General features: G+C 34.1%; 1 protein-coding gene across 3 annotated transcripts in view; it reads right to left on the reverse strand.

The window, feature by feature from the left end:
• Window positions 1-14,212, reverse strand: part of LOC128814074 (cadherin-7) — a 72,088-nt gene that overhangs the window by 29,187 nt on the left and 28,689 nt on the right. For 2 of the 3 annotated variants that reach the window (XM_053989647.1, XM_053989652.1), the window contains exons 2-5: window positions 12,335-12,629; window positions 4,747-4,866; window positions 2,269-2,436; window positions 740-927 (exon numbers count right to left, since the gene is read on the reverse strand). In XM_053989647.1, the coding sequence (XP_053845622.1) occupies window positions 740-927; window positions 2,269-2,436; window positions 4,747-4,866; window positions 12,335-12,629 (771 nt within the window). The remainder of the gene's footprint in view (window positions 1-739; window positions 928-2,268; window positions 2,437-4,746; window positions 4,867-12,334; window positions 12,630-14,212) is intronic. The other variant, XM_053989662.1, reaches the window with a different exon arrangement.

The following is a 14,212-nucleotide window of genomic DNA, read 5'->3' on the forward strand; positions in this document are numbered from 1 at the left end:
TTTTATATTTTCTTGAAAAATATTTCATCACATTTTTACTTTTTAAAAGGGTAGTCTAAAATGTGTTGCAGCAATGTAAGAAAGCTTACTTTTAATAATTTTATATCAACATGATTTTTCAATTTCATAACGTTTTCTAGCTGCACATGTAGAAAGCTATGAAGAAAAAATACTTATTTAATTTTTCAGTTTTTTTAAATAATATTTTTAATAATACATTATTACATTTAATAATACATTATCTTGTAAATCTACTACTTTTGCTGTTGCATAATTTTAAATTAATAATGTGTCCTTTCTGAATAGTATCACCTCAGCTATAGACATCCAGATAATTATTTTTAAAGTTAATTTCAGGATCTATTTTTTATTTGGAGTTTCCATTTTTGCTGCAAGATATATTTTCACACTTTCTACTATTTAATACAAAGACAAATGAGACTAAAGTTTAGATTCCCATTCAAATGCTGTGCTTTAAAACATCCACCTCACAAAAATACAAGGTCTTGTCAAAGAAAATGCAGAATATTTTTCAGTATAAGTCATTAAAAACCTCATAATCACACAGTCAAGTCAAGATGATAATAATCACACAGTCAAGTCAAGATGGTATATTGTCAATATACCAATGGAAACTTTTACAGCAGACAAGGCACTTAGGAACAAAGGCTCATACTCTCATTACCTGTCCCCATCTTGAAGAGTTCTAAACAGAATCAGGGGGTAAAATCAGACTCACCTTCTGAATAGTTATGATTCCCTCCTGGGTGTCTTTGTCAACAGAAACCTTGAATACTCCCAAACCATCACCATCCACAATCTTGTACTCCATTTCAGCATTAGGTCCAACATCTGCATCTGCAGCTTTTATTCTGGCCACCACAGAAGCCACTGGCAAAGACTCTGGGACATTATACTGATATGATCCTACAAAATTCAAAATTTTAAAGAATTCAGAGTCTTCTGGGACTGAAAGCCAAAAAAAAAGAAATCTAGCTTTCTTAAATCTACCTTCCTTTAAATCATGTGCCTGAACACCTACTCGGGCTACAAGAATATATTTTTCAGTTTTGAAATAGAATTGCCCTTTTTGTTAGGTTTCATTTGTGATAGAATCTAGGTACAACAGGCATAACTTCTTCATATGACAACAAAAGTACAAGGTAAAGATGCAAAAATAAAACTCAAAACTTAAATGCAAATCATGACGTGAGTCCCTGATAATGCATTTTTACTTTGTTTACCAGAAAAGAGGAAATAAATGTAAGTAAAATAATATCAATATAAAGACTTATTATTCTATAGCTTTATATCTTGATTAGGCAGCTTACAATTGGAATATCATTAGAAACTAATATATATTAATTCCTTTAACAGTAAGTGTACCATCTTGAGAATTCTAGCTTTTTTTATTCAAGCACAAAATGATATATATGCTGTCAAAAGGCTATCAGAGTGCATTCTGTATCCAATAACACCCTCACCTTCAAAAACAACTTCAGTTATTTTATTATTATTTCAAGCAGTTGGTGGCTTGAAATAACAAGAAATCTATTATGTACAGATATATTTTTTCTATCGTTGGAGGTGAGGCTGGAGCCAACATGAATATATCCTTCACATTACTCTCTATGTTACCATGCAATTTTTTGTTTTATTAGTAAAAAAGCACCCCAGACAGAACTCTATTAATAAACTGAGCTCTTCTGGTTCGAGCATACTACTGTGTGCTCCTTTCTTTAGGTTAAAATGAGAGCCACCTTGGTCAAAGAAATCAAATGGAGGAAAGGTGACTTCCCAGCTCTTTGGTATTTAACTCTTTAGGAAATACTGTAAGCACATGACAATATCAAAGGAATACAAAGGATTAAGGGTAAAATTAAAGAATCCTGAAGCCTAACTGGCAAGACTTAAATATCTGTTAGGATATATTTTGTTGCTTATTTATTCATAGAGAGGAAGTAAAATGCATTCATAAATGTCCCTTTTGCTGTACACCATTTCAACTAATCTGGTATGCATGAGACAAAGAAAACCAATAATTATTAGACAAAGAACAACAATTATTATTATTATTTGAATAATAATAATAATAATAATAATAATAATAATAATAATAATAATAATAATATAGTCTTGCAGTCAGAGTTTAACAAAGAACTTGACATGGAAAATAAGCACTTTCTGTTTAGAAATAGCACAGTGTGTAAAGAAAATGCCAGTGTTTAGGAATAATATTACAAGTCACTTATTTACAAAGTAACTTACTGCGTGGAAAGCGGGGCGGGTTGTCATTAACATCAGTCAGGGTGACAGTTACAGATGTAGTCCCTGACAATCCCCCATTCTGCCCAACCATGTCCTTTGCTTGGATAACTAACAGGTACTGGTCCTTGGCTTCTCTGTCCATATTCGGAAGGGCAGTCTTGATAACACCTGCAGAAAGACAAGGTGTCAAGGATCACACAAGCAAAAATATGCTGCTGTAAAAGCTGAGTTTGCCTTTAAAACATAACAGTGGATCAGTGATTGCATCAAGAGTGGAATGAATTAATTCCAACACTAATATAACAGGGTTTGACTAGGAGTTGCGCTGACATACCGTAACCTTATTTTAAATGGTCACCAAATCCACTAATTTTTATTTACTGAGTAATGCAGTAAATGATTGTGTTTTTCAAGTATCTTCTTCCTGAACTAGTCTTCAAAGTGTCTTGGGTAACGCTTCCTTCCCTGGAAGATGTAATCTTCTTTATTTGATTTCCCACTCTTTTTAGAGCTAGGAAGAGCAGAATATTCTGCATTCATTTTTAAAATTCTAAGGTCAAGATTAATTTCACTATCTTTTGGATACTCATTCAAGACATTCACTCCTACCAATACTGATAACATGACACACTTTGCAGATATATGTAATTATCTTATTTTGCCATATACTGGGTTTACCAATATCCACTTCTAAATCATTAGCATAATTAAGAAATTTTTTTAATTTAGTAATGAAACACTTAAATATCTGAAGTAGTTTTTGTTATGTCCATTTGATGATCTGCATAATTAATTAATTTGTTACTAATTGACATGAAATGAAAACTAGAAGAAAATTCCCTGTTTCATTCTTTCAGCTCTGTTATACATCAAAAAATAAATATGCCGTCTCAAAATATGATGATTTTATGAATATTTCATGGACAGTACATAATACAGCTGCTAACCCTGATTTTCAGAGAGGCAGCCGTTTGCTCCTCCAGCACTTAGTGTCAGCAGTAAAAGAAATATAAACTAAATAAAGAAGAAGCACACTGGGACACATCTCTTCATCTGCTATTTGTTGAATGTTTGCTTAGAGTTTTATTTCTTTTTTCCCTTATGAATGTTGGACTTGCCATTTATCACTTTTGGGTTGAAACATTTATTTCAACAACAGACTGCCTGGCACTATTTCACCCATTTTACAAGATGTGTAAAAATACAATTAATATATAATTTAATAGTGTTATTGTTTCTACCTTGCTTTTCCTGGCATGCTTGTTTTTCTGTCATAGTTAAATTACCAGGCAAAGTTACCCAATCATTTGGAAGCAAACTGTCATGCACACAGGAAATTTGAGTATCACATCAAAGTGATGAAAATGTACGCAAACAATTCAGTCTGAATTCATCAAGATTTTTATTTAGCAGAAACTAACATATTATTGTTCAAGGGCTGCCTGCAGCCATCATCACAACATATATGGTACATATGCACACATGGAGAGGGAGAAAGAGAAACAGAGAGAAAACCACTATGAAACATACTCATTGGAGGGAAAAGGACAGTGCTATATATCCCTGCTGAGCATGGATCTCTTGCAATATGGACATAATTATGCTAGTTATTTCTACAAATTTAGATGTTGCTAAATAGAGTGTGACTCTTTGGTCACAATATTGGGACTCAGGTCTGATTCACATCACAGATTGTTTATGATTAAAAGGTGGATTTTTTTTTTTTCTCTTTTGTCTCAGATTGGTTATATACAGAATGAAGATTATAATTCTTCTCCTTGCAGGTGTAAATGAAGGCTCAAGCACTAAACTGAAATGAGCAGAGCAAGAACCTACTTTCCTGCATTATAAAATGATCCAGCAGGAAGGGTAATATTTCTTAAACTAACAGAGGATTAAAGGTTGCATTTGGTTGTGGCTTAAAAATGTTCACAAAATTTCAAGAAAATTGTATACATAAAGTTTCACCAGCAATATGCTTTCAGAGTGGCAGCAAAATATTTTATCTCATATGCAAAAGAAGCACAGTGCTTTCTTCTTCAAATTAATAAAGAAGGGATTCCTTTCCCACAACAAAACTTCAGTTGGAAAAGTAGAAAATTAGAATGTAGAATAGAGAGTAACTGAGTCTTAAATCTATTCTTATGGAACCCAGATATGTGACATTTACATATTTCTGAAATCTGAAAAAATGTTCAATGAATTTTGAAATTTTCACTGAAAAGAGAGATGACAATGGGCAGCAGACCAAGTAGCTGGTAGATTGAAAAGACAATAAATTCTATTCCAGCAAAGTTTTTTTATTACATAGCTCAGACATGTGGCTTTCATAATCTATTCTACAGAATATGAGATTAAAAGATCAACAAAACCCAAACTTATTCAATTAAACAAGAGGTCATATTAATAAGTTCCTAGCAAGTTTTAACTTTTTCCTCTTTTTCTCAGCATTATTGCAATTGGTTTATGTAAATTTACCTGTTTTGGGCTCCACAGAGAAGTAAGGCTGTCCTTGCAATATGCTGTAAACCACTCGAGCACTGTTGCCGTAAGTAGGATCATCCGCATCAGTGGCTGTCACTTGAACCACAGAGGTACCTGTAAAATGTTTGAGGGACTGTTGCACATGAAAGATAGAAAAATCTGAACTACACTTACTCTATATGCTGTGCCAGTACATGTCTGGAACAGTGTGAGGTGGGTTTTTAACAACTGTTCATCATTTCCATGCTGACTCTGTTTAGTGTATCAGGTTCTATTTGTAAATGAATAGTATCAGCTATTACAGAATTCCATTTTCTCAGTCACAAGCATTGACTCACAGCAGCAAAAACCATCTCACTCATTAGCTCCTCCTCTCTATCTCTGCCTTTGCTTGGTGGAGGATATGTCAGCAAAATTTCTGTAATGATGATGAAGCCTGAAGTCTGTTTGCATATGAAATACAGTAGTAGCAGTTTTCCTTTTAAGAGAAGTCTGCTTGCTGAAATTGTAATGACTCATTAGAAATTCAAACATACATACATATATATTTTTTACAAATTTTGATAAATATACACAAAATTATTGTTAGTCTATAAAATTATTTACTGCTTCATAAGGAGATGGCTGAAGAGTTTCTTTCTCAGCTCAGAGAAAACCTGGTTAAAGTTGTCTCTAAATTCCTTTAAGAAGCAGTAATTTCCCTCAATAATCTGCAATACTAATTTCCTTCAATATACCTGCAGTATCAATTGTGGTAATCTATTGTGTAAAGATTCCTTGAGAAAAAAAAACTGTATGAAAAAAATCTATTTTAAATAGATTTCATTTTTTAAAATGAAAAAAAAGTCTATTTTAACAGGAATAAGAAAGAAATTTCTAACTGGCTAATGAGAAGGTTATGCTTTGTGAGGACCTCATTCTACATCCAGCTCTTATTCATTATGTTCTGCATGTCAGTTCCCATTTGTTTTGTTCTAGACAACAGCTTTCATCGTGTGTGCTGAGAGCAGAATAAAATAACACTTGGGAGCCAGGGCCTTGGCCGTGGTCACCATCCTTTGATAGACAGAAAAGATTATTTTTTCTCACTGGCAGATTGTCTGTAACATTCAGACCTTCCATTGAACAGCCCAGGGACTCATTTGGAGGTGAGATTGCAAATTAATATTGTATCAATTTGGCAGGTGTCCAGTAAAGGTCTTCAAGAGAAGATCAAATTGCTTCATAGACTTTATTTAGACACATGATTAGAGAAAAGCATTTGTTAAACACAATGTTCACTTTCTGAAAGGACATGTTTTTGACATGTGAAAATGAGACCAGCAAGCCTTGAAATCACTTTTTAAGAACAAAGTGCAACAGCAAGTGTCCAGGGTGAACTTAACATAAATAGTATTCTGGTCAGTTTTATGTGGAAATGTAAAGTTTTTCTTTCAGGAAATGGGAGAAAGCTCTGAATTTCTTTTTATTTTACATAGTACATCACCCATCCATTTTCCTTATCTTTTCCATTCTCTGTTAAGTAGAACATCTAAATGGAGCTTGGGACTAGGTTGAAAGTTTGGAGAAATTATTAAGTGCAGCCCTCCATAAAATGGAGCAGACTGCAAAGGATAGTTCCTCATTTTAAGAATTCTGACCAGAAATGATCATTTGTAAAACAAATTTACTGAGGTTATGGCCTAGTTAGCCCACATTCTTGATCTCGATTCCTGAAGTATCCATGACAAAGTAGTATGGTTGCAATTCTATTTAAATGCAATTTTTCTGTCTTGTGACCTGTCTAATATTTTTGGACAGGGAAAAGGTTCTTCCCAACCTGAAATTTTGCATGCAACTGTTAAGTAAAAAGAAAATTGCTAGTTAATCCATCAAGTCATTTATCAGTTATGAGACTTAAAATACATCCATTTTCTGTTCACCAGTAACTAAGAGCTTTGATTCATTATGTCAAACTGATTTTACAGATTACTCTATAATGTAATTTCATACAGGGACCTATTTTAAACTTGCCAAAGTCTATCCAGCTTTTGAGAACAATGGTATCATAATGATTGTTTGACATCCCGTGTTCTTTGTGAAAGCCAGGCTTACCACATTTACAAAGTCACTAAGTCCTGCCAATGAAGCTTACAATGTCTGCAAATATTGGCAAAAGTGCTTATAAACTTCTCACACAGTTATGTCTTTCCCCCTGTTCTTGCTGCCTTCAAGGGCCCCAGACCAATACAAGATCAAAGAAATTACAAGCTCTGCAATCTCAGCACAGACATTTTCTAAATGCTGCAAGTTTAGAAGTGCTTGTTTGCTGTAAAAATCTATTGATGTAGTAAACAAACCCTCTACATTCCAGGAGACAAATAAAGTCATTATCTCAATTTGATTGTCTCCCTCCTAAAACACATGAATACTACAGAAAAGGGTGGTTTTTAAGTAGAAATTCTAACATCAAATCTTTCTGCGATAATTACATTTAAATGTAATCAGTAACTAAAAAATAATGATACTTTTCCAGTCCTTCTGTGATAATCAATTTCTTCTAAACATCACTGGGGGAAAGATCTAAAACCCATGATATTGTCATTATTTCTTTATTAATTGCACACACACAGAAAAAAAAGAGCTTTTGGAGCCCCATGCTGAGAGGGAGATTTCTGCACAACATTTTTTTCAAGAATATGCAAGATAACAGAAGGTATTCTAATTATGTGAAAAGTCCTATGTGTAGGAAATCTGTTCCAAGGAAACAAAATGCACAGAAATATCTGTATTTGAGGATTTACAGAGATTTTTTTCCAGAAGAAGCAGATTGCTCTTGAAGAACAGGAATTCCTTCAGAGTATGATAATTGCCATGTATGATAATTGCTGTCCTAATCTTTCTGCAATGGATTGATGTCAAACTAAAATACTTACTTCCCTTTTAAAAAAACCTAAATCATAAAGTTGTTGGGATACTTACAGATAGTAAATAAATCTAAAAGTGTGAGGAAAAATGGGTAGTTGCATCGTAGTTCCAAGTACAACATCTTAAAAGAGTTTGTGCTCCTGCACTGAAATTGTCTTCCTTGTGTCCATGAACGCTTTGCCTTACCCTCTAGCAGAGACAGTCAGCTGTCATACCTGCATCCAAGGTTAGGACTTACAGGTAACAGGGAAAGTCAACAAATGGTACCACACCTTTACTCCAACCAATAAATCTTGTTTAGTCATCATTGTTCAGAGCCCTGGAGTGCAAGTGTAGACAGGACACTGACCCTACCCCAAACTTTCATTAATGTCTTAATATAAACTGTGGCTTTGCAACTATAACTTAAAATATTACTTACAGTTTGTGTACTTTGTATGGATTGAAAAAATAAACGTGCATATTTTATTTTAAAAATAGCTTTCTCTTTTAAGTATGGATTGCTCTAAAATTATCTTTCTCTACAGTTATGTCTTTTTAACAAAACTTGGAATCTGTTCATTAAAAGGAATTCTACATGAAGCAACATCATAAACTTTTTCAGCAATTGTAGCAAGTGCTGTGAAAAAATCTGTGCTGCTTATCAAAGTGTTTCATGTAATTCTTTTCTTGATAATAGTTAGTTACAGACTTAATTCTGTGTGACTGGTACAGATTTTTGATTTTATTTTCCAGAATTTTTAAGATAATTTGTAACATAATATTTATTAGACATTGATAGAGATTACTAAATTACAGTAATCTTAGAACTTGACCTATTAACTCTGATATTAAGGTAAAAGGATGGGAGGATATTTGCAGAGATGACCTTGTATTTAGAATGCTATTTGTACTTAAATTTAGCCAAGGCTCAACAATGTTCCTGACACTGAAGAGATTAACCTTTTCGATGATAGGAAGAGAAAAAGCTAAACTGATTGCTGAAAATTGAGTTGGAGATCCTTCAAAGGTATCCATTTTGAATCTCTAAGTGTATTATTTTAGAAACCTCTACAGAGCTTTTTAGAAAAAAAGTTACTAGCTTTTTGCTAGTAACTTACAGGATATTTTATGCAAATTTTGAAATAATGTTTTATGAGAAATGATTCTGTGACTTCTATTTTAATATTGGTGAGATCATTCAAAATAAAACTGGTTTCTAAAACTAGAATAATTTAACAAATACATAATTTTTAAACTGCACAAACTCTTATCAATTTAATTTTAGCCACATTAAATTGAAAATAGAGCTTTAAGGCAGTCAATTATTAAAAGTATTAATTTATATCAGTTAACGATGTGTACTATGTCTAACATACAATTCCATGATGGCACCACATCTCTACATGATATCAGCTGCTACTAAAAACATTAAACACCTTTACTATCAAGTTATCCAGATCTCGTGCATAATCCTTCCATACAACAATCCAGACTGGTTCTGCTTGGTACCTTGTGGTATTTCTATGCTTCCACCACCAGGTCTTACCCACAGCTGATGCAGCATTGCTTCCACAGCCTTTCCCCTCCAGGAGTGTGAAAAGGGAGAGTCAGAACCCTGTTGAGCTCCTCCCTCCCCTCCCACAGCCTCGTTATGTTGCCTTCACTTGGTGAAAAAACTCAAGAATGGCTCCAGCTAAGCAGCAAGATCAGACAAAGGGAAGCAGAGGTGGCTTGTGCTTGGAGAAAGACACTTCATGCAGGCTCTCAAAGCCCACAACACACTGTATCAAAGATGTAAGCCTGATACAGTGCTTTTGCTTTCTTTACTTTGTTATATAATTCAGATATTTCAATCCATCTCAGTCAGGGGTAATAAATGGCAAGAGATATATTTGTTGTGCTGGGTAACAAGCAAAGCTGTTGATATGGCTGGAGAGAAGAGAGGATTAAACAAACCAAAACTATGTTGGGCATTGGAATTCTCATCCCTACTTCCCTTGGTTATAACTCAAACAGACCAGTATCCTTTTGTTTGAAATATAATGCTGCTCAGTTTTTTAAGTACCAGACACACTTAAAAAAAATGACAAAACCAAATCCTTATGATTTTCAGATAAGCCATGTCTTTGGGGGTTTTGCCATGAATAGATTTATAAGCCATCGAGATATTTACTCTGTTCAGGATAATCAATATAATTGGGCCTGACCCAAATATAATTTAAACCTGACCTGAAGTCATTTCAAATAAAAGAAGAGATTGACTTCAATTAGCCTTAGATAATGTCCAAAAATATTTGTCAAAAATACAGAACCATTATACTTGCATAACCAGCCTGTAGGTTAAAGGTTATAGTATTCTTAGCTTTATAGTTAATTTGGGTTTATAATCCTTTGATCTCTTTAATTTCCTTTAATATCCAATTAAAAATCCTTGTCATGGATACAATTTTAAACAAAATAAGAGAGAGATACTTTGTATCTCCTTAATATTTCATGGATGCTCTAGGTGATTAATTAAAAATTATGTTATATGAATAAAGTATGAATTGCTCTAACTATGTAAGACAAAATGTGACAAAGTGCAACAAAGTCTGACAAAGGAATTTCAAGTTAATCCTTAACTCTGTAACAATGCAGTATTTGGTAGGTGTGTAATACTAACCATGAAGATGTTTAAAAATGCAGTTTCAGGAAGTTCATGGATCTGAAACCACCCTTAGTTGACACAAATTTCGTAGAGTGCACAAGTCTCATTGAATAATTTTGCATAATACTTACCTGAATTGAAAATACATTTGGTGTTGTATAGTCCATATGGGAGAAAATTTATTTTACTCCTTTATGATGTAAAGATTCAACAAGATATGCAAAGCAGCTCATTTTGAAAAATAGTCCTTACATTCTCCACTGCACACAGTGCACTCCCCATAGATTGATTTCCAATATATTTTTGGAACAAATGGAGCATAGGAAGGAGTAGAGGCATGGATTTGTACGTGTAGGTAAACCTCATATATCTGTAGTAGTTGTCTGTACATCAATATGCCAGTGCAAGAAAAGACAGAGGTGATAAATGCAAAAGTGAAATATGGAGATAATTTCTTTTCAGGCCATAAGACAAAAGTGGAAAAAAAACCTAATAGTTGCTGAATGCTGCATTTTACTGAAATAATCTTATTCTAAAGTAAAAGGGCAACATATTTAAGGAAAAAAAGATGTATTTTAACACAACATATTTTTGAAGTGGAATATTTAGGTTTTACAGTCTTCGATTATCTGTTGTCTAGATTTTTTCAAAGTTCAGAAGTAAAAAGATCCCAGCAACTTCATCTCCTCCCTGTTACTCTGCAAAAGCTATGGTGTCTGTCTTTCTTCCAAGGCTAATATTGTCTCTTCAGCCATCCACATAGTGCTTGAGTGACAATGAGCAAATGCCAAGTATCAATGAGAAATAGCGTCTATGTTCACTGCTTAGTAAAATAAATGTATAGAAAACTCATTAGCAATGCTTTACTTATCTTCTATTGACTCCTAAACTGAGTTTCACATATATAAGCAATGTTTGCTACTGATTGCTGCAGGACACTTAGCTAGGGAAGATTCTTTTTCTCTCTAGCTCCAATTTAGATGCATTGTTTAACATTCAAAAACACAGGAGATCATACTGAGGAAACTACAGCAAATTTTATATGCAGTCTTACTGTAAGGCTACCACATTTTAATATGGTTTAAAATCAGTTAAGCAAAGAAAATCTTTATTTCAATCACCACAGAACTCTCTCAAGCTGAAGTGAGCCTTCCCATATACATATTTGCAGTAAAGTAAGATATTTTGTTTTGGTTTGTTTTTTTCTTTTTTGTTTTCTTTGTTTGTTTTTTGTTTGTTTGTTTGTTTGGGGTTTTTTGTGCTTGCATTTACAATTTCATCTTAAAGTAACATTTACCAAAACATCTCCAGGCCAAGACTTAATCTGGTCTGAAAGAGTCAGCTTTCAAAGGAACAGTGGCACCTGACAATGGATGAGCATTTGGTCACTTTATAATGAAGAGATAGTGGATTTGATTTTGAAATTCTTCCCTAATTCAAAATCAGGAAAAATCAGCATTCTTAGTTTCCAACACAGGGTCTGAAGCCTCTAAAACACATTCTTCTCTGATTTCAATAGAACTTTGAACTATCTCAAGTTGTATCCTGGTTCCTGCTGCTTGACTATATTCCCCAGAAAATGGAATTTCAGTGTAAGAAATAAATATCCAATAAACTATTGCTAAAATGTACAAAACTTACAAAAAAGGTTATGCTATTCACTAGCAGGAATTTGAAGACTTTGTTATGAACAGACCTTATCTGAATGAAATTATAAATTATAACCTCTGAATATCATAGCATAGGTGTGAAACTTATTACTGTTAATGGGAATTATAAAACAAAGCCTCTGGGCCTGGAATGAGAAGTGCACCATAAAATGGTTATCTGAATCCTTGCATAGCTATTTGAGTTTCACAACATTTTTGAAAGGGTAAATACTTAATCTAGCTTGTTATTTCCAGTTTAGTCTTGAAATATCTAACTGTTGCAGGTGCCTCATAGATAATTAAGTAGCTTAGTGTGAAACAGTAAAAAATAATGAAACTTTTAAAAAGGCAATAGGAACAAATTTCCCACAACACCAACAGTGTATTTTGCACTTACCCACAGGAGACATCTCAGGAACTCCAGCAGTGTAGGGACCATCCAGAAATTTTGGTTCATTGTCATTGATGTCCTGAATCTTAATGACGAACTCAGACTCTGGCTCCACGGGTTTATTAGTCAGCCTATCTAGTGCTTGTGCTCGGAGCGTGTAGTAGGCCTGCTCTTCTCGATCCAGCCTCTTTGTAGCATGAATATCCCCCGTGTTCTCATCAATAATGAAAATGGAACTTGCCCCTTCGCCTGACAAGATGTATTTGATGGAACCATCTCCTTTATCAACATCAGAGTGAAGCTGGTGAAAAATTGATGAGAGATGAGATTAACTTACAAGAGAGGCAGTGGCATGGAGATATGTAAAAATAATTCCTATGTTGAGCAGTAGTACATGAAATTTTATTGTTCCTGGAAATATAAGCTGAATGTTTATCACACACAGCATGTGAGGGACCATTAGAATCTGTAAATTTGCTCCTTTAAGCACAAAACCATCATTCTTTCCTGCAAACAATCTCACTTTTCTCATGCCAGATTTTCACATGGACAAACACATGCACACATATGATCATAACCGTGACTTTATTCCTATCTGAATGTAACCACATTGTTCACTTCAGCTTATAATCCTTCAAACAAATGGCAGTATAAACTTCATGTCAGTGTGTGTTTGCTCTTGTGTGTATTTATGTATTCTCTCATGAGCAGTGACAGAATTCAAGAGAATGGCGTGAAGCTAAGTCCGGGGATAGCAGGAAAGTTTTTCAACAAGAGGGTGCTTGGGCACTGGAGCAGGTTCCCCAGGAAAGTGGTCACAGCACCAAGCCGGACAGAGTTCAAGAAGCATTTGGACAATGCTGTCAGGCAGTTGGTGTGATTCTTGTGGTTTCCTGTGCAGGGCCATGGGTTGGACTTGATTATCCTGATGGGTCCCTTCCAGCTCAGGATATTCTATGATTCTATAAAATGAGGTAAAATGTACTGGTTGATAAATTGCTCACTACTAACTGATGAGCCTGTAACTTCAATTCTTCACTTCCATGTCTTTCTTTTCATTATCTAATTACAGAAAAATGAAGACTCTGATAAAGATCAAGGTGTCTTGGCACTTTTGAAGCACACAGCAGTGTGCTTGAAAAGCCAGGTGCAGTTTCCTGGCACTACTTGTAGTAGGCATACAAGAAATATACTTGAATACCTCAAAATGTATCTTCCATTAGAAAGGCAAGACAAGTTCACAAAAATAATTTTTTCCTCATCACTCAAGGTATTTTAATTTACAGAGCAGTATTCCACAGGTTTTCTAGCTCTTTTATGTTCACTGAATTTCATCTTCCTGTTATAGAGCATGGACTTAAACACCTCTTACATATTTCTCAAACTTGCATCAAGAGTGTAATTGATCTGGATATCATGTTATCATAACATGCACATATGATATATTTAATACTGTACAGGGGAAAAGAATATCAGTAAAATTTAAAGTACTTTATTGCTTGTTAAAAGTGGATTAATTTGTAAAGAGCTGAAGACAATGTTAAATATGCTTGGATTTTCTATCTCATATCTTCTTTGTTCCTGTCCTAATTCCATGTTATCTTGAGTTTGGAGGTACGTCCACTGTCATCATCATGATCATCACAATTTCCATCACTAACTTTTTTTTCTTTCTGTTAGGAGTATCACTGTGACAGTATTCACTTCCCAAATACATGCAGAAAATTGTTATCTTGGGCATGACTTAGCACAGCTGCAAAATCTTTTCCTATTTCAGCAGGGTAGTATTCATGCTCAGTTTTGAATTTTTCATCTGGATAAAAAGCTGCCTATTTCTTACACATTATTTCACTTACACTGTTTGGATATCTCATACTTATGCAA

This window comes from Vidua macroura, chromosome 1 (genome assembly GCF_024509145.1).
Source record: "Vidua macroura isolate BioBank_ID:100142 chromosome 1, ASM2450914v1, whole genome shotgun sequence".
NCBI lineage: Eukaryota > Metazoa > Chordata > Aves > Passeriformes > Viduidae > Vidua > Vidua macroura.